General features: G+C 36.4%; 1 protein-coding gene across 5 annotated transcripts in view; it reads right to left on the minus strand.

Annotated features, from left to right (window-relative positions):
* LOC129943476 (YTH domain-containing family protein) overlaps positions 1-5,838 on the minus strand; it is a 150,007-nt gene extending 144,169 nt beyond the window's left edge. For 3 of the 5 annotated variants that reach the window (XM_056052970.1, XM_056052968.1, XM_056052969.1), the window contains exon 1: positions 5,644-5,834. Coding sequence is in view for 3 of the 5 variants with exons in the window: in XM_056052968.1 (XP_055908943.1) it covers positions 5,644-5,670 (27 nt within the window). In the remaining 2 variants the exon portion in view is untranslated. Of the gene's footprint in view, positions 1-5,643 lie in introns of all 5 variants that reach the window. The other 2 variants (XM_056052971.1, XM_056052967.1) reach the window with 2 other exon arrangements.
* Positions 5,839-22,022: the final 16,184 nt, after the last annotated feature.

A 22,022-nucleotide genomic window follows, 5' to 3' on the forward strand; every position in this document is an offset into this window, starting at 1 on the left:
TGACATCAAAAAGTGTTTTCTGCTCCCAGGTCTCCAGTTCTTGCGTTTAAGTCCCTAATAATCATTATATTATGCGATTTAAGCGAACATAAAAAATCGTAAGATACTTCATATTCATGTTGCGAGTTTTTGCAATTTATATAAATTGGTATTTAGACAGAGTTTTGTTCATAAGTGCCATTACTATGCAACCAATGTTTTCCTTTATTTTCATTTCAGCCATCGACAGAATGCTGTTTTTTATTGCCATATTTTATTACTTGCCCGTCCTCTCATTGCTGTTTTTTTTTGGCAGGAATATGATGGGAAATATTTGTCAAAGTTTTTATTCATACCTTGTAATACATGAGTTTCGAATAAAAAAAAAATCAAATCAAATTCTAACAAATATTTAATGAATTCCGGGTAAAACATTTTGTTATTAAGTTCGCCAATATTGTAGGCTGAGATCATAAGTATTTTGTATTACTAGAATCTCGTTCCTAGATGCCATCCCTGCGCTATTGGCCGGTGCTATTTGGCAATACTAAAACATTCTGAACACTGTTGACATCTATTGTCTCCTTGGTTTTATGTAAACACGATTTAAAATAATCCTGAGGAAGTTGTAAATAGTCGCATAGTTTTGATAAACCACAATTTGTTCCACTTTTCAGGCCGACAGAATCGTCCCGAGTGTAAGAACATCCATCTACCCACAACGTATCCTCTTTAAGGACAACTTTAGTATTCGTTTTCAAGCCTTTAATTAGTTTTCTGACGTGCAGAAGATGACGACTTTTAGCTCTGATGTTCCGCGATAATCTTTTTGAACTGAGATATTTATGTTTTTAAGTTTTTAATATAGTGTGTTTTTAAATTTTGTATTCCATGATTTTAATTCTTTTATTTCGTTTATGATATTATTAGCCTGATGATTTGACAGATGAGAACAAACTTCTTCCACTTCACTTTTTGATCAGCCTGTTCTTTGGATTCAAGACGGAAAATCAATTTTTTTTCATTGGATTGCATTTTTATTCTTTCCATTTCTTTTTCTAATACATGTAGCTTCGCCTGGAAAGAAAGCACTACTACTCTTAGCACTTCATTTTCATATACTCTGTAGAGATAGTGAGAAATTGTTATTGAAACAAATAATAAATAAGTTTTACTTTTATTTTGTCTATAGAGTAGTTCTGTTCATTAATTATTGTTTAAAAAAAAAAACAGGTTATTACAAATTAACTGATTTATTTACGTTTGTATGTTTCTTTTAATTATTTGTATGTTTCTATGTGTACTAGTTTCAATCAGATTGAATTAAATTAAAATTTAATTATTATTTAGACAGTTTATGCCAAAAACTGAACAAATGCGTTTCTTATTATTGATGAAAGATTTTTCTTAATCACCAGAAAAATCTTCTGTTCGAATTCAGGAAACCTTTCGTTCGACTTCAAGAACTGAGTGTTTGATTACTCGGAAGTTGACTTATTTTTCAGTTTCTATTTTATGTAACCTTTTTGGGTTTTAAGAGCTATTTCAATTAACAAAATGTTGATATGTTCAACGGGTTTCTAAGAACTCAAGATTGCTTTACAGCGCACTACTAAGTTTTCGATTACTAAATAGACGATTACGTTGAATAGACGTCTCTTACAGGGCAAATGTTTTTGTTACTTTGGTTTCTTCAGGAAGATTGTATTCAAGTAAATTTAGTCAAATACCAGAAGGAAAACAATTTTCGAGTTTGAAAGAATGAGTAACTTTTAAACAAAAATAAAAAAGTATCCATATGACCCAATATTTTGATTTTAACGGGTACACTACAGCAATAATAACTTCATTAATAATCAAATCAAATGGGGTGGCGCAACAGTCCGTTGTGAACCAGGGCCTAGTGACTTACAACTCTCAACCATTCCTGTGTGCGAGTACTGTTGTCAGGAATGGAAGGGACCTACAATCATAGGCCGAATCCGAACGGCTAGTTTGAGAAAGCACTTTTCCATGACAAGAATTACTCTTGAAGGATTTGTCAATTCCTCGCAAGAGGCAGTACCCGCGAAAATTATTTTTTTTTTTTAAATTAAGGTGGCACAGGCAGGGATTGAACCCAAGACCCCTTGCATGACAATCCAACGCACTAACCATCATGCCACGGGTACTGCTTCATTAATAAGCCTAACTATAAAAAAGAAAAATTGACAGGCTTTGATATTCCATATCAAGGTTCTTATTCCTAAAGCACTTCCTATAGCAATTTGGATTTATGTAGGCTAGATTCATTCATTTTGTAAGGAATTATTTAAAAATAAGTAAATATTGTTTTTGTATAGACTCGTTTGTCGTTCTTATGTCGAAACAGGTACTTGGTCTTTTTTGGAGTTTATTGTATTCTGCAACACTATTATCGAAAAGAACAAGTGACAATCTAAGACAATTTTGTAAAAATAAACGAACTTCAAGCTTTCTACAAAATATTCATGTATTTAAAAAAAAAAGTAAAAATAAACGAATTTCAAGCTTTTTACAAAATATTCATATATTTTAAATATCAATAAATTGGCTAAAATTTGACTGTTCTTTAAATATTTAGTGCCAATGGAGTTACTTTACCTCCCGAAATCGTGTTATCATACCTTCTAAGTCCACCATTAAAACTTGTGGCAAATATGCCAAAAGACTGAATAATTGGACGGTCAGAGACAGGATGGATGAGATCGGAGACTTTCTACGAATATGTAGCTAATGATTTCATCGGATGGTTTAATCAAAACTTGTTGTTCTTTAAGTTGACGGTCATAAATCACATTTGTCAATGGCCATAAGTGACTTTTATTCCAATAACCACATAATACTTTATTCACTTCCTCCTAACACAACCACATCATGCAGCCCATAGATGATGGAGCGTTTAAATGTCTTAAAAATGACTACAAATTATCAGTGCGGGAATGGCAGAGTAGAACTGAAAACTTAAATAGGTCTAACACTAAAACTAATTTTTGCCAAGTACTCAAAATGGTTCTGGATAAAAAAAATCGTTCAGAAATTGTGCGAAACTCTTTCAGAAAATGTGGATTTTACCCATTCAATCCAAATGCCGTAGACTACAGAAAATACATACAAAATAAATTAGAAAGCATTGAACATGTCACTGCAGATACCCTGATCGACAAAGAGAATGCTGAGACTATTCAAAAGTATGACACATCAGTTGAAGTATTGTCTTCTCTGAAGACTGAACTGCTAAAAAATAATTTTAAATCTGAAATATTCTGAAAATTGAATTAGATACTAAAAAGAGAGTAAATTAGTACCCGTGGCATGATGGTTAGTGCGTTGGACGGTCATGCCAGAGGTCTTGGGTTCGATCCCTGCCTATGCCATCTTAAGTCTTTTCACGGGTACTGCCTCTTGCGAGGAATTGACAAATTCTCCAAGAGTAACTCTTGTCATGAAAAAGTGCTTTCTCAATTTAGCCGTTCGGATTCGGCATATAAACTGTAGGTCCCCTCCATTCCTGACAACATTACTCGCACACAGGAATGGTTGAGAGTTGTAAGTCACTAGGCCCTGGTTCTCAAAGGACTGTTGCGCCACCCAATTTATTTATTTACTAAAAAGAGCAGTGAATCCTCCGAAACTTTTGAACCGGAATTATCCTTAATAAATCAATCGTCGAGAAACAACCATTTGACTCATTCCAAGGTCTTGAAGATCATATAGTTTTAGGCTTGAAGCTGAAGATACACTGTATCATATCGATTAAGATTGCAAAGCATTTACTAAATAAATATACTCTGTAGTCAAGTGAGAGATTGTTATTGAAACAAATAATAAATAAAATTTAGTTTTATTTTGTCTATTGAGTAGTTCTGTTCATTGATTATTGTTTAAAAAAACAGGTTATTACAAATTAACTGATTTATTTATGTTGGCATGTTTTTTTTTTAATTATATGTATGTTTCTATGTGTACTAGTTTCAATCAGATTGAATTGAACTAACATTTAATTATTATTTAGACAGTTTATGCCAAAAGGTAAAAAATGCGTTTCTTATTATTGTTGAAAGATTTTTCTTAATCACCAAAAAAATCTTGTGTTTGAATTCAGGAAAACCTCTCGTTCGACTTCAAGATCTGAGTGTTCGATTACTGGGAAATTGACTTACTTTTTATATTTTATGAAGTTATTGACAAAAATCTTTTATTTTATGTAACCTTTTCTGGTTTAAAGAGCTATTTCAATTACCACAATGTTGATATGTTCAACGGTTCTCTTAGAATTCATGATTGCTTTACAACGAACCACTAAGTTTTCGATTACTGGGGACATTACCTATATAGTTGTGGTTAAACGACGTTGAATAGACGTCTCTTACAAGGCAAATGTTTTCTTTACTGTGGGTTTTTCAGGAAGATTGTATTCAAGTAAATTTAGTTAAATACCTGAAGGAAAACAATTTTCGAGTTTCCCCGATCCCGATGACCCAATATTTTGATTTACACTACAGCAATAATAATTTCATTAAAAGCCTAACTATAAAAAAGTAAAATTGTCAGGCTTTGATATTCCATATCAAGGCTCTTATTCCTTTAGCCCTACTTATAGCAATTTGGATTTTTGTAGGATAAATTAATTCATTTTGTAAGGAATTATTTAAAAATAAGTAGATATTATCGAAATATAATTAAATATTAGGAGGAAATAGGTACTTGGTCTTTTTTGGAGTTTATTGTATTCTGCAACATTATTATCGACAAGAACAAGTGACAATCTTAGACAACTTTGTAAAAATAAACGAACTTCAAGCTTTTTACAAAATATTCATGTATTTTAAATTTAAAAAATGAAAAAATAAACGAATTTCAAGCTTTTTACAAAATATTCAAGTAGGTAGGTACCTATTTTAAATATAAATAAATTGGCCCAACGCTTCATTAAAAGAGATACACATGACTACTTGGGGTGATATAGGATTATCATATAGACCCAACAAGAGTATGTGAAAACAGAACAGTAAAGTTGTGACATTTTTTTAAAGAAAAAGTCGAAAATTTAGTTTCTTCGCCACCGAGGCGATCTCAGTATGTTTGGTTGCTCTACGAATTATTGATGTTTTGTAATGAACAAAAAAGAGATAAATAAGAATGCAAATTCATATTTCGTATGTAAACATTTGTTAATTTTTTTTTTTAAGTTTTTGGCTGAAGTTTCACATTAATAAAGATGTTGTTTTTTGAAATGTCACAAAAATAGATTGTCTAAACCTTACGACATCATTAAGGGCCATTTGCTGGAAGGAAACTTAAGTAGCTTAAATATGCCTTGAGCTCTTATGTGACCGTTTACGTAGAGGAAAAAGTAGAACATAAGCGTTTATATCGAACATTAAAATTTAAGTTTCATTTCAGGATTACATTTATTTCAGTGAACAAACTGCAAAAAAAATTGTCGAATGTAGAATCTTGTCGACCACTGTATTTCGGTATTTATGGAGGAAGCAAAATTATTTTTTAATCAAGATTTAACAGCTTTATTCATGTTAGATTTTATTACTTCCAAGGAACCAGATTTTTGCAAAACAAACACATATTTATATTACTGCAAGTCAATAAAATGAATTTTCTATGAAATATATTAATTTATCGTACCCTATCTAAAACGCCTGTTGAAATCATATATGGTTGTTTTTAAAATTAGTTTGTTTTGTTACTAAGACACACTGATAAGAAAACACAAAATTTTAAAATAAAGTTGGTGAGTTATTTTCTTCTTAAACCGTATACTAATAATTTAAAACAAATTATAAACTTTATTGACCAAAAACTTTTTATATGACGATACAATTCTTTCGTACGTATCACCCTCCAAAACCTTATCGAACACTTTTTTGTATTTGTTATGTCCATGAAATAAACCAAAAATACTCCATTTAAATGGAGTATTTTTGATATAAAATGAATTCCAATACACATTTATGACTTCTTATCACGCATACATAGACTTAATTGAAGAGTTCTGCGTTCCAACTTCCAATATCAAGCACCTATTGGATCAACTCTGACATCTAATGTTCGCTCTGACTTGGGGTCGTATATATATACTATATAAAGAAAGGAAACCATTCTGTCATTCTGGTTTGCCTACAAGTTATTATCAATTCCCCACTGCTATAGTCAATTCAACACGATTTGATGAGAAAATACGAAGAAAATTGTATAGTGCTTTCCGACCCATAGAGAAATATATCTACCAAGAGAACCGACTTGTTATGGGCTTTTGGGGCTCAGTATGCACAGTTCAGCCTAGTACATACTTCCTCGTGAAGTGAACGTTCGTCAGTGGAGAAAGTGAACTTTTGACATTGCGTTGTGAACATCGTCAACTTCATCAGTTGAATCTTCAAATAGGTATTCTATTTCATATGATACCATTTTAACTTTTGTTTTAGAACAACGCGCAAGCAGCCACAAACTTTAAAATGCGGAAACCAAATGTCAAAGCTTCACCAACAGTTCCCGTATATTTTGCACGTGAATTGCCCGTGAACGAAAACTCTCCACTTTGTTCTCCACTCAGCTTCACGAGCAAGTTCACGGGTGAACCAAAAACTGAAATTTGTATGGGTTCACGAGATGGTTCACAAGTATGTACTAGGCTTTAGGTTGAAAACAATGTGAGGTGAACTCAGCCGTTCAAAAAAGAGATCCGTTAAATTGAAAAATGAATTCAATATTTCAAGAAAAATGAATTGTGATACTTCTTTTCAATGAAAACTTTGCTAAAAATAACATTTGAATACTTTTGGTATACAAATTGTGTTATTTGTAAGGAAAGTTTCGCTAAAAAAAAATTAGGCGCCCCCTAGAACTCTAATGAGAACCTGGCCCAATTTGAATTCAGCTAACTTTTGACACATTAACAACGAGGTGAGAATTGTAAACAAAACAAAATTCATTCCAAGTAAAGCAAATGAAGGTAAAACAAATTGAGCCCAAAATATTAGTTTGTTATTTAAATAAAATACATAATGAATTTGCTCCTCATATGAAGAAGAAATCATGGAGAATGTTGAAATAAAGAAAAGGAATTCCCAAAGTAAGTTACGACGCCATTATGAGGACGAGATAGGTTTGCGTCCAACATGTGAAGTGATTGTTCAAAAAGTTAAACTCTCAGGTCATGGTGGTGAATGGAATGATCCTTAGATGTATTCCAAGTTCCCTGGTGGTCATGCGCTTTCGGATCGTGAGAGAAGCGGTTGAGGTGAGATATTTTTTTTTTTAATTTATCTCAATTTTTCTCAGAGAGAAACAAAAACTAAACGAGAGACCCGAATTCGACGGTTGCTCTCTTTTTGCTTACAAGCTGGGATTTGCACATAATCCTGCATATGTATTAACTCCATATAAAAAAAAATGTGAGGAACAAAACAGCTGTTCAGAGGTGTTCAATGAAAATTCAAAATTGTGGTATTCTCGTTGTCTTCGTTTGGGAGTAATATCATTCGAATATTAAGTGAAATTAATTTCTCTTGTTAGGTGCCAGAAAAACGAAGATTTAGAAATAGTTCTAAATAATGTATATAGAGAAATTTATTTATTTATTAGTTAGTTATTTGAAGCCAGTTTTAATAATTAAGTAAGTAAAATGTTCAAATGGTAGACATGTGCATTCAAGAGGACACAAGCGTCCACAGGTTTTTCTCAAAACCCACCTCTGTCTATGAACTTCTACTCTCACCTCCCGCGGTGAACATCGGGTGCCTAGTACCTCAACTGGAAATTGGGTTCCAACCCCAGTGGAAAGTTGTTGGGGACAGCAAACGAGAGAGGGGGGGAGAGGTGTTTCCACTAAGGCACCTCTCCTTATCCAATCGGCAGCGGACAAATTCTCGAGATAGAATCAACGGTGGCGTCTACAGTTCCAGTAAGGTCGAATTACTTAGTGAACACCTTATAGGGCTTCTTCGACATATTCGAAGCCCAGGCCTATAAGGAGCGGTTTATCCGGCTCCCCTTCCTTGGAGTTATACTTAGGATCTGGCCCTCCAGGTTGGGGGTTGTGCCGTCGGGGTGACTTCCTGGCCACGTAAAAACATCATAGTTTCGAAGCAACAACAAGCCTCGGATACGGACGGATTCACTGTTGACAACCCCCCACGCAAACGAAATAAGGACAACGAACTTCGGATATGTACGTGGAATGTTAGGTCCTTTAACAGACCACGTGCAGCCGAACAATTAGCGGAAGCCCTAAACTGCTGCAAGGCAGATATTACAGCCATCCAAGAAGTGCGATGGGATGGACCGGGCAAACGCAAACTAAAAGACTGCGATATCTACTACGGCGACTGCTACCGAGAACAAAGACAGCATCTATTTGGGTGTGGATTTGTTGTTGGAACTAGGCTCAGGCAAAAAGTCTTGAGTTTCAACAGTGTGAACGAGCGCATCACGACAATCCGCATCAAGGCTAAATTCGCCAACATAAGCCTAATATGCGCGCATGCCCCAACAGAGGAGAAAGATGAAGACACCAAAGACATATTCTTCGAGCTCTTAGACAAGACATATGAGCAGTGCCCTGGCTATGACATTAAAATTGTCTTAGGAGATTTTAATGCCAAGCTAGGAAGAGAAGACATCTTTGGTGGCATAATCGGGAGATACAGGCTGCGCGACACCACCTCCGACAACGGATTCAGGCTGGTCGATTTCGCTGAGGGGCGAGACGTTGTGGTAGCTAGTACGCAGTTCACGCATCTCAATATCCACAAGGGGACATGGAAATCTCCTGATCAATCAACCGTCAACCAGATTGACCACATTGCGATCGACGCACGGCACTTCTCCAGTATCCAGGATATCCGAACATTCCGAGAGACCAACATTGACTCGGACCACTACCTCGTTGTAGCCAAGGTACGTCTACGGATATCCCGATCCAAGCCAAAACAAGGAAGTACTGTGAGAAGATTTGACGTTAGACGGCTACAATCGCAAGAGACTGCCATGTCCTTTTCCGATCGAGTCTCTAATAACCTCTTAAGGAGTCTTATGCCTCCTGCGTTAAGCATTGAAAACCAGTGGCAACATTACCTTGCAGCCATCAGAGATGCCGCCTCTGAAGTGCTAGGTTTCACACGGCCACCACAGCGAAACCCCTGGTTTGACTACGAATGCCGGCAAGCGCACGCAGCGAAACAAGAGGCATACAAAACGGCGCTGCACAAAAGGACTAGAGCTACTCGCGAGCTCTACGAGCAGAAGAGGAGAGAGGAACACCGGCTTCTTAGATGGAAAAAAAGAGAGCATGAGAAGCGCGCGATCGAGGAGATAGAGGGCTGTCACAACAGAAATGAGGTTCGTAAGTTTTACCAAAAGGTAAAAAAAAACCTCCCAAAGGTACCAGCCACGAACCGAAGCCTGTAAAGACGATCAGGGAAACATCGTAGTAGAACCGCAGTCCATGCTGAGAATATGGAAAGATCACTTCTCCAAATTATATAACGGCTATGACAAACCGAATTCCGCTGTAAGGGAGATAGAACCACTCAACCTTGGCGACGGAGATCAACAATTCCGCCTACCCACCTTGACGAAGTGAAGATAGCTATATCTAAACTTAAGTCAAAAAAAGCTGCTGGAGCTGACGGCATCGCTGCCGAACTATTCAAAGCAGCAGGCGATGACTTGGTACGGAGCATGCACCAACTCATCTGCAAAATATGGTCCGAAGAAAGCATGCCCGATGAGTGGAATCTCAGCATAGTGTGCCCGATACATAAGAAAGGAGACCCTCTAAACTGCGCCAACTACAGAGGCATCAGTCTCCTTAACATTTCGTATAAGATCCTCTCTGCCGTATTATGTGAACGTCTGAAGCCATTCGTCAACAACCTGATTGGTCCTTATCAGTGTGGCTTCAGACCAGGAAAGTCCACTATCGACGAAATAATCACACTACGGCAGATCTTGGAAAAAACCCAGGAGCTTTAAATCGATACCCACCATCTCTTTATCGATTTTAAAGCCGCGTATGACAGCATCTATAGGGAAGAGCTCTACCGAGCAATGTCTAGTTTTGGCATCCCTGTCAAACTTATCCGTTTGTGCAGAATGACGATGGAGAATGCACGCTGCTCTATCAAGGTCGGAAAAGATCTTACCGATGCATTTGATGTCAAAAAAGGTTTTAGACAAGGCGATGCACTGTCATGCGACTTCTTCAACATCGTTCTGGAAAGAATTGTGCAAAACTCAACCGTCAACACTAGAGGCGCAATCTTCCAAAGATCCATCCAATTACTCGGATACGCAGATGATATTGACATAATTGGAAGATCAAAGCGTGATGTCAGTGGAGCGTTTTTGAGCATTGCGACGGAAGAGAAGAAGATGGGTTTAGTGGTCAATGAGGGCAAGACCAAGCATATGCTGTCATCAAAAAAGGACACTGAACGACGACGTATTGGACAAAACGTCACCATGGACAGCTATAACTTTGAGGTAGTTAAGGACTTTGTCTACCTAGGCACCGCTATTAATGCAGACAACGACACCAGCGCTGAAATCAAACGAAGAATAACTCTTGCAAATCGCTGCTTCTTTGGACTTAGAAGGCAATTTAGAAGTAAAGTCCTCTCTCGAGCATGTAAAATCACCATCTATAAGACACTAATCATACCGGTTCTCATTTATGGCGCTGAGGCCTGGACCCTGTCAAAGAAAGATGAGAGTGTCTTAGGATGCTTCGAGAGAAAAATTCTTCGGGTGATTTTTGGTCCCGTACGCATAGATGGAGAATGGAGGAGAAGATATAACGACGAACTGTACGGGCTGTACAGCGACACTGACCTAGTTAACAGAATTAAAGTCCAACGGCTTAGATGGCTAGGTCATGTAGAGCGGATGGAGGAAGACCGCGACTCAGGTGGCGCACCCAGGTGGGAGAGGACCTCAACCAACTTGGCGTGCGAAACTGGAGACAGCTAGCTAGGGACCGAGCTGGCTGGAGACGCATGTTGGTTGAGGCCCAGGTCCGCCCCGGACTGTAGCGCCACCTTAAGTAAGTAAGTAAAATAAATTAGGTGGTGCAACAGTCCAATGAGAACTAGGACCTAGAAACATAAAACTCTGAAAGCACTTCAACCATTATTTTTTCTATTATTTGCTGCGTTTAAGCGTTTAATTTTCGCTTAGACCGTTGACAAATGCAAAAACAACTCAGATTTGTTTCAATTTTCAGAGTTTATCGACTTAAATTTTTGTCGATGCGAGAGTTGCATTGAAAACGAGAGTTACAGAATGTAAACATGGATTATGAAAATCAAGCAACGCAGGAACATTGAAAACATACTCATCTCTTTTTGCTATTCCTTTTTTATTTGTGTGTACTCCTTGTTTATTTTCTTTACAATATTAACGACATTTCCAAAATACTGAAAATAAGTGATTTAAGTAGACACTAAATAAAAAGACCATCAACTTGTTACTTATGTTCCCAATTTTCATTGCATACGATTTGTAAATTGGTGAGAAGCTGTTCTTACTGCTTTCCACTAAGCTAGTGTGTTGCTTTTAAAAGCTTAACTACATAAGCCGAAAAGTAGTTATGTACAAAAGTAAAAATATTAGTATTCTCGCTAGGTCAGTGGTTTCTTGAAAAGAGTATACAAATTTGTTCTTTAACCAAAATTTGAGTCTTATGCATCATTTTTCTAAGATTCCCGGTTCTAATTATTTTTATCTTATCCTTCAGTTATATCATAGAGAAATATATCTACCAAGAGAACCGACTTATGGGGTTTGCTCTCTTTCGACCTACAAGCTCTACTGCGCACAATTTTCCTGTTAGCATAAGCATGTGTTAGTTGTCCCGTGCATATCTTATGGAAAAATCCAGATTCGATGTAGTTGTTATGGGCTTTCGGGACTCAGTGTGCACAGAAAGGGGGAAAACAATGTGAGGTGAACTCAGCCGTTTAAAAAAGAGATCCGTTGAATTTAAGAATTGAAAAATTATTGCAATATTTTGAGAAAAATGAATTGTTCAACTTCTTTTAAGTGTAAACTGCGCTAAAAATACAATTTGTCTGCTTTTGGCATACAAATTCTGTGATTTTTAAGAAAAGTTTCGCTAAAACAGAAAAAATCATGCAGAAAGTATAGGCGCACCATAGAACTGCAATGCGAACGTGGCCTTATTTGAGTTTATCCCAGTTTTGACAGATTAACAGCGAGGTGAGTATTTTGACAATTTTATGAAAATAAGAAAAAAATATAAATGTTTTTGATTTCAAACAAGAAAACGTCTAGACTCCTAAAAATAAATATACATTGATTAATCAGAATTACATTTTTTTTTAAATACTTTTTAATAATCTTTTTGAAGCGTTTTTTTCCCTCTTTACAGGTAAGTTGAATTTTTAATATATCTAAACACAATCTTGCTTTTTTATAGATATACAAATTATGTTTCTGTTCTGGTCAATTATTAGGTATTCTCGTGAAAAAAGTTTCCAGTTTTAGTTGGGTTGCGCACTGGCAGTGGGAAGAGTGATGTTTTGTGAGCCACAGTAGCTGCTTCGTCGGCATATTCGTTTCCTTGAACTCCTGTGTCACCGGGGGTCCACATTACTTTAAATACAAAACAGCATACATACATTTATACAAATATATAAAAGATTTGTTTTATTTATATGAAGTCTTTATTTTTAAATATGAGTAAGCGAATAGATTATTGAAAGATCTAATAGAAAATATAAGGAAAACATTTGGAAAAAATTAAGTTTCAATGGATGCTATAAGTGCTATAAGTGGATAAATATTTATAAGAAATTGCTTTATGATTATAATAATTCTTACTAATGAACCATTAAATGTGATCTCTTTACAAAAATAAGAAAGAAGTGTTTAGTTAAATAAAATTTAAAAGTGGTGATAACGTAAGAATTTACAAGTATAAACATGTATTTGAAAAAGGTTATGCACCCAACTGGACTACTGAGGTTTTTAAAATAAGAAAAAGTCAAGCAACAAAACCTATAACATATCTTCTCAAAGGCTTTCAAGGAATAGTTGAAAAAATTCTACAACCGAGAGGAAATAAAGTTTTTGTTAAATGGTTGTTATTGCAATCAGAACATAACTCTTGGATCGATAAAAACAAAATTCTGCAAAATTAATAAAAGAAAGAAATTTGATTTTTAAAAATTTTAATTTTGTTTCTTTTTGTATATATATATATGCTTATAAATTATATTAACATTAAATTAATTTTTTTTTTGTAAATTTCAGCTCAAACGTTAATTCACGTTGATATGTTTTCTCTAATTAATAATATGTTTTCTGTGGACAACTTTGCGTATCTTATCGGTAAAAAGACCTATAAAGAAAAAAAATATTTTCATTTATTTTGTATAAAGGAAGCAGAATGAGAAAAATTATATCTTACAGTATATTCGCCCACATCCGCTACGATTCCATCAGCACACCGTGTCGTAACCTTTCGCCAACTATAAATGTTATATTTTAGACCCATTTTCAACTCCGATAGCTTCTTTGTTGGCTTGAATCCACTGGCTAGGGTTAATGAATTTGCTTCAAAAGCAGCGAAATCATCCAGAGTAAAAACGGAGCATTCTGCTTCATCGGAATTATTCATTTTGTATAATACTAGTAATTATGTTGACTGTGTAGCTTCTTGAAATCGACTTTTCTTATTATCACAAAATCATTTCTTATTTATAGAAGTATCCCCACCCAATCTTCTTACACACACACACACACACAAACAGGTTTGAATGATAGGGGTATTTGAGGGTGATAACGATGACAGTTAATCTCCTCCACACAAACATTTTTTTTCAAATTTTCATAGGATGAGAATGATCCTTTCACCTCGCCCATACAAATATTTTTACAATTTTCATGTTAAAACACGTAAGGTGTGTGGTAAGGAGTTCAAGCCCTTGTTTTTATTTTATAGAATCTCAATCGCAGAACTATAGCAAAAAAAAATCTCGGTACGACTTATGTTTTATAGATAGTATGCGGGTGACTTGATTGAATTCGTATTTCTATCGTAATATAAAAGAAGAAATTTTATGCTAACTAATTAACAATCTTATTCCATATCGTGAGTAAAGAACATTGCTTACCATATCAGTTTTTCAATAATTTTATAAAAGATATTTGTAGAATATTCATATCTAAAAAAAGTTATCCAAAAAGTGTGTGTTTTGCAATCGGTATAAACTGTAAAGTTAATATAATACAATGTCGAATTTTGTTTGTAACGGATGCAGTAGCAAATTTATACAAATGTGTACTCTTAACAGGCATATACATGGTTATAAGATAAAATGTCCTCAATGTGAAAAAACGTATACTCGAACGGTTTCAATGAAGGAACACTTCCGTAAGAAACATATGAACATCCTCTCCGATAATCTGGCAATTAATAATGAGTTCGAAAATTCTAATAATAAAGAAAACTTCTTGATAATGATGACCCTCCATCTTTGCCAAACGCACCGAAAAAACGTAGATGCGTTACTTGTGAAATAGACGTGAGTACTTCTGAATGGACAAACCATAGTAGAACCAATGATCATAAGAGAAAAAGTAGAGTTCTAGTTATTAATACACGGTTTAACAGAATAAGCCATTGTTTAAAAGGTAAAGTGGAAACGTACTCATTAGAAAATACCGATGAGGGTGTTTTAGATATTAATATATTTTTGAAAAGTTGTAAGACAGATATTATACAACTAATTACAAAATCGTTTGAAACAAAAGGAAGTGTTAAGTTCAGCATTGAGCTGCTTGCAGAGTTTATAAAATATATAACAGTGCATGAAGAATCAGAAAAAACTGAGATAAGTATAAAATCTTTCAAATGTCCAATGCAGATAGCTTTTCAAAATGATAACTTAGAAGATATGCTTAAAAATATGAGTAAGATCATTGAGACTAAAAGTGTAGAGTTTGAGGAAGGAGATTCTGGATGGACACGATTTTGTTTAAAAAATATTGAAGTCAATATTAACGAATATTAGCCCTTAAGGGGTTCAAGTTACTTAAAACTCCCGAGAAGTATTGAATTAAAACAAGCCTGTGTTAATAATAATCAGCTCATTCCCCCATAGATGAACATTCGCATAGAGCTAGTATATATCTGATTGAAAACATTCAAAGCGGAGTGAAAAGTTTAATGAATGGAACTCTAGTTAACTTTACAAATTAATTTTTCCCTTTTAAACTTTAAGATATTTCGATTTTTGAAACTTTAATCCCTGCAATAAGTGTAAATGTGTTCGGAGTAGAAAAAAATGAAACTGGAGACTATAGAGTTTTAGGTCCATATTATAATTCTAACCATAAGAGAGGCCTGCACATAACTTGTTACTTATACAAGAATGCGAATACAATCACTATGTGTGGATAAAGAACATGTTCAGATTAATAGGAGCTTAAATAATTCATGGTAAACGATCAGTTAGAATGTGTAATTCATGCCTGCTGATATTCAACCGTATAAAGGATTCGAGAAGCATGAAACTGAATGCAACAAAATTGTGACAGCCCTACCAAATGAGACAAGTAATATACTACAGTTTGAGCATCAATCGAGGCCACTCGAAGTGCCATTTGCCATCTATGCAGATTTTGAATGCATGCTGGTGAATATTGATAGCTGCCAACCTGATCCCCAAAATCATTTATTTATCTTTATGCAATAATAATATACAATTTTTTTTTCTTTAGGTGAAGACTCTATACGAGTTTTTGTTACGAACTTGATTGAAGACTCCAAACATATTCATCGACATCATTTGAGTAAGAAGATCAAAATCAACATGACACCCTAGGATGAAATCAAATTTCAACAGGCAACAAGATGTCATATTTGTAAGAAGGCAGTATGGGGCTACGTAAAGGTACGAGATCATGATCACTTCACTAGTAAATTCAAAGGAGCAGCGCATTCAAATTGTAACTGTAACTATAAGATACCTAAATCCATTCCAATTTTTTTTTTCCATAATTTGACCGGTTATGATTCTCATTTATTTATAAAAGAGCTGGGTAATATCAAAGGGTTTATCAGTATTATTCCTCTCAACAAAAAGAAATATATATCCGCATCAACAAAACTATTAATAAATAGTGAGCAGAGCGAGCTTTTAGAATTAAATAATAAATATATGGTTGATTATGATTCAAGTAAATCATCTGATTATTTAATGTACTTGGATGCTAATAACCTATACGGTTGGACCATGTCTGATTACCTCCCTTATTCAGACTTTAAATGGGTTGAACCTCCAACTAATTTAGATGAGATTAAAGGCTGGTTAAACAATGAACTAAAAAAAAAAGCCACCACAAAGTTTGAAAAGGATCAGCGTAAACTTTGCAATAATGCTGTATTCGGAAAAACTATTTAAAATGTAGAAAAACGAAAAGATGTTCGAATTGTCGATTCAATAGAAAGCAAAAGTACCCATCTCGGTAGTCACGGTCTTATAGGTTTTTGTGTTTTGGAGATTTCAAAGTATAAAAAGTACTGCGAAAACTACATGGACACCGATTCTTCACACTATCCACCCCAAAACCGCTACGGTATTGCTCAGCTCAATGTGAAAAAGTTAGGATTTATGAAGGATGAAAATAATGGTAGAATAATAAGAGAATTTAAAGGATTGAGAGCTAACATGTTTAAGTTCTTCTGATGACAAAAAATTTATATGTACCAATAATGTAAATACACTAGCTTGGGGTTATTATCGAATAGAACTTGAAAATGAAATATGTAACTGATCTTGTTGCAGTGTCCCACCAGCTATATTTTTTAAAAATAAAAGCTTATAAAGAAGGGTTTGATGTAAGCTCCCTACCAGCAGTACTAACTATTTTTTAAATATTAAAATTTGATTAAAAATTAAAATAATATTAAAAAACATTAACATGTCTTTTTACTTAACGATTCTTTTCTTTCTTCACTCATATGGACCACTTTTTCTAAAAAACTTAACTCTTAAACATCGTTCTTTTCATGATTTTGTTCAGTTTCCTATGGTGATTTTTGCGTTTCGAACGTGAATTGCACGTTTTTGCGTTTTAACGCAAACGTTAATTTAACGTTTTCGCGTTTTAACGTTAACGTTCTAAAGTTTGCTGCGCATGGTATAGAACCCAAAACCGATATCTTACATTTGCTAAGCATGGCCTATAACCCAAAATAATACCAGTAATTAGTATAGATCAGAACCCCGGTGATACCGATGGCCTCGTACCCTCTAGTATAACTACTCAAGTGACATCATGTGAGGAAAGATTGAAACTATCATGATTTCTCTGTGTATAAATACTCTTTTAAACTTACTTTTTAAACGGGATGGGAAATTATCAGGGGGGTCACATCTCAGCCCATTTTTTTGTAATATACAGGGTGTCCCATAAGTAACGGTATAAACTGTATATGATGAATGGTCAGGTCATGACCTACCAGAATTTGGTAACTTGTCTATACCGCATCTCAACGGTTTTCGAGTAACGGTTGTTTTAATGAAATTTTCAAAAACACCTAGTTTTATGGCCCATTGTGATACTGCATGAATCTTGAGGCTTCCTCCTAAGCTCAACGGATGCAGCTTAAGTCCCTTACGAAATGGAGAGGCTGGTTATACCGATATGATTTAGAGCGTTTAGATCGTTAAAGAAGAATTCTCTTAGGCAATTCTTGCGTTTTCGAGCTAGAGCAGGGCATATGCAGAGAAGATTAATAACCGTTTCTTCCTCTTGCTGGTCCATACAGCTTCTGCAAAAGTCATTTGAGAATGCGCCTAGTCTCGTGGAGTGCTTTCCTATTAGACAGTGTCCAGTTATGACACTCATTATCTAGCTTATATGCCATCTGCTTAGAGAGAGCAAGCACCTTGAACGTTTTAAATTCAGTGTTGGGAAGATGTTTTTTGTGACTTGACACGTGGTGATGTTGTTCCACCTAGTGCCTTCCCTCTACACAGCGTCTTGCATTAGCAGCAGTTTACAAGTAGCGATTGGTATGCCAGTACTTGCCAAACGTGGTGAGATGGGCTGCACTGTACCGTTCCTGGCGAGTTCATCTGCCTTACAGTTACCTAGAATGTGGCGCGGCACTCAGAGAAGGTAATTATTAAACTGTTTGCGCCATCTCTATTAGAGATAATCGACAGTTATTGGCTGTTATAGAGTTTGTAGAGACAAAGTCCAAAGATTTGATAGCGGCCTGGCTATCAGAGAAAATACGGACATCAGATGTTGATATCACGTTTTCTTTGAGCCTGGACAAGACTTCCTTTATCGCCAAAAGTTCCGCCTGGAACACGCTACAATGATTGGAAAGGCGGAATGAGAGACTTAAGTTCAGTCGTTCACAGTACACACCTCCACCAAACCACTTCTTTTGTTTTTTACCCATCTGTGTAAAAATGGATTGACTCATCCTCCAAGAATATCCTATCCTCTAAAAAAGTTCTGGGAGGTATAGAAGTCTGGAAATTTTTGTCAAATTGCAGTGTGTAGTCTGTGTGGAATTGATTCTAAATAACTTAGAATTACGGAGTGGCCAATGTTGTTGTTAGTCCACTGCGACGAATTTTTGAGGCGAATAGCAGAGCTTGCAGCTATTTGTTTGCTTATTATGTCTAGAAGTGTAAGGGGGAGCAAGGTGTCCAGTGTCGCAGACGGAGTCGTGCGAAGCGATCCGCCTGAACGTTGGACTTTATTTTGCTTATCCCTGTTTATACCTTTCTCTAAAGCAGTCCATCAAATTGCCTCACCAGACGTTAAAATCGGTCTGATTACCGATGTGTATAGCCAATGCGTGTTTCTGGGTTGTAAGCCCCATTTATTAAAAATATCGTTTTGCAGGAAAAGAGAGCTACAGTAGCTTTTTTGACTCTTTCCTTTACGTTGCGTTTCCAATTTAGTTTTTATCTAAGACAAGACCCAAGTATTTAGCCTCGTTTGAGAATTTTAATTGGATTCCTTTAATATAGGGAGGGTTGACAAATGGATTTTTGTGTCTGCTCGAAAATAAGACCAGATCGGTTTTGTGTGGGTTAACACCTAGTCCACACCGATCAGCCCAAAGTATTGGTCTGTCCAAGGCATTTTGTAAGAGTTCCTTTAAGATTTTAAGATGCTTCTTGAAAATGCTATAGCAACGTCGTCCACATAGGCTATCACTCTGAAACCCTCCGCACCCAGAATAGTTAGGATTTCATTCACCACTAGGTTCCAGAGGAGAGGGGATAGAACACCACCTTGCGGTGTCACCCTACAAACGAATCGCCTACTAAAAGAGTTGCCCAGTTTTGAGTTAATTATTCTGCTGGTAAGCATTAAATGAATTAACTCCCGAAGCGAACTGTCTATATTTAGAGATGTCAGTGCAGATGTGATTGCAGATGTATCCACGTTGTTAGAGGCAACTTTGATGTCAAGGAAAGCAACCATAATGAACTCTTTATGATGGAGGGAATATTCGACGGTGCGAAGTTAAGTGTGTAACGCTGTTTACCATTACAGTAGGCATGTTGAGACGAAGAAAGAAGTCTTGTATCGATACTTGCCCTTAAATGGATATCAATCAATCTTTCCAAGCTCTTAAGAAGAAATGATGAAAGACTTATAGGTCGTAGATCTTAAGGATTGACTTGCGAGCATTTACCTGTTTTGGGTATAAAAACAACTTTAACTTCTCTCTATGCCAAGGGAACATGGACCAGGTAAAGACAACTGGTTAAAATTGCCTCAAGGATTGGTATCAGAAGTCTTTTGTAGCTCGGCTGGTATTATTCCATCTGGTCCTCCAGATTTAAATGGTTTGAAGCTATTGAGAGCCCATTGAAGCTTGTCCCTTGTGATCAGACCTTCTTTGTATGTTGTATTTGAACTTGATCGTACATAATTGTTGGAAGTTTCGGTAAGAGAACTACCAGGAAAGTCAGTGTCCAATACTAAGTTAAGCGATTCATTACTTCAATTTTTCCAGGAGCCGTTTGCATTTTTCAAACAGCTTGGCATAGCTGAACTAGATAAAAGAATTTTCGTAACCTTAAGTCTTCAGAAGTTTCTTCCATCGTGCCACAAAAGAATCGCCAAGAAGATCGCCTGGATGTCCTTAGTGCCTTCTTGTAGATTCTTAGGGATTTTTTTGTAAGAATCCCAGTGAGATGCTAGTCTTGCGCCTTTGGCCTGGTTGAAAAGTTTCCTGCATTTTTTCCAAAGCGAGTCAAGCTCTGAGGCCCACTATTGTGGTTTCCTCTTTCTTCTTATGTGTATAAGTTGACAAGTCATTTCTAGCGATCTGTTCATAGCTGAGGTAAGGTTATTGACTTTGTTGTCAGGTTCATTAGCGTTAGAGGAAGGACTAGATAGTCCAGGTTCTAGTAAACTCTGTAATGAGTTCCTGTTTAAAGCCCAGTCAAATTTCCAATAGTTTTGGAAAGTGGAAGGACTCGGGTTATCATCCACATTTATAATGAACTGGATATATCCATGATCAGAGAACGAGTGTTCTTTGGATACTTTCCAGTCGAAGATCATATAGTGTATAGTATCTGAAACAAAAGTTATGTATAAGACTTCTTGTCGAGTTGAATATTGGTTCATTTCCATTATTACTAACTAAGAGGTTGGTACCAAGAATATAATCAAAAAGAGACTCACCTATGTAGTTGATATTCGTGCTACCCCATACAGTATGATGAGCGTTAGCATCGCTCCCAATAATTAGGCGGATCCTTTGCCTTCCTGCTTCAGCGACGACTTTCTCTAGGGTTTTTCCAGGAAGAGGGCCAAGGGGGTCATAGCCAAGATACGCCGACACCAGCCAGAAACTTTCTTTGGTTGTTTCCAGCCAACCACTGAAGTGATGCAGTAAAAATACATAAATGCTACTATCCACTAGTATGCAAGATCTAGGTACACCTTTATCTGTCACACACAGTATGTAGTACCCAGGTGTCTTGAGTCCTTGAACAACGGATCCCACAATCCATGGCTCTTGGATCAGGACAATGTCTTCCCCCTTTCTTGCCAGACGGAGAAGAAGTGAAGCCGAGGCCTTAATGGAATTTTGGAGTTTAATCTGTACTGTATCATTTTGATTCCAATAAGGCAGATCAACCTCCACCACGGTTTTGTTCTGATCCTCTGAGTCCGAGGATGAAACCAAGAGTTCGTCCTCGCTCAGAAGGATCATCTTAAGGTCTTCCTCAGTCTTCATTAAGGATGGACTGTCTTCGACTTTTGTAGAGGGTGGAGTCCCGATTTTAGAGGGCATGGGTGCATCGTCACATTCTGTTAGAAGAGAAGACATCTAAGGCCCACCAACCACTTGTTCACCTTAGGTTATTTTTGGAGGCTCGCTTTAAATGGATTTGAAGCCATAGTTTATAGAGCCCTCGTTTAGGGCAAGAGGAGCCAAGGATTCTTTATTGAGTACCACAATGGCACTCCTATAAAGACCCTTCACTTCCTCTAGCTTGGCTATCTTCTTGTTATGCGCCGATTGGTATCCAAATGCGGGCTCTAATTCTTCTAGGAATATCTTCCATAGCGACAACCTCGAGCTACAAACCTGGTCAAACTTCACCTAACCGACTGACACCAAGCTTGTATAGGACTCTGGTCGCCACAAACCATGAGTTTGACATGGCCTTGATGCCAACCCCCATCGCTTATGGAAGGAAGTGGTCCTGGAAGCTCTCCAAAATGCTTAAAAGCCACTCGAGAGCTTAACCTTGACCAACTGCCAACGATCAGCTGATATTGTGCCATCATCAACGCTCCTGTCAATGACCGCAACCACGACTTTGCCCTTTGCGACGTCACTGAAACTGAATTATTTCTTGATGAGATTGAGGAGTGCTGGTGTTGTGCAACCGAGGCCGTTTTGGTGTCGGTACGGCCACCTCAAGAGACCTTTCTCTTTTAGACGTAGAGTCCTTACTGGTCCTTGTTGTAGCAAG

The sequence above is a fragment of the Eupeodes corollae genome, chromosome 1 (genome assembly GCF_945859685.1).
Source record: "Eupeodes corollae chromosome 1, idEupCoro1.1, whole genome shotgun sequence".
In the NCBI taxonomy this organism is placed as follows: domain Eukaryota; kingdom Metazoa; phylum Arthropoda; class Insecta; order Diptera; family Syrphidae; genus Eupeodes; species Eupeodes corollae.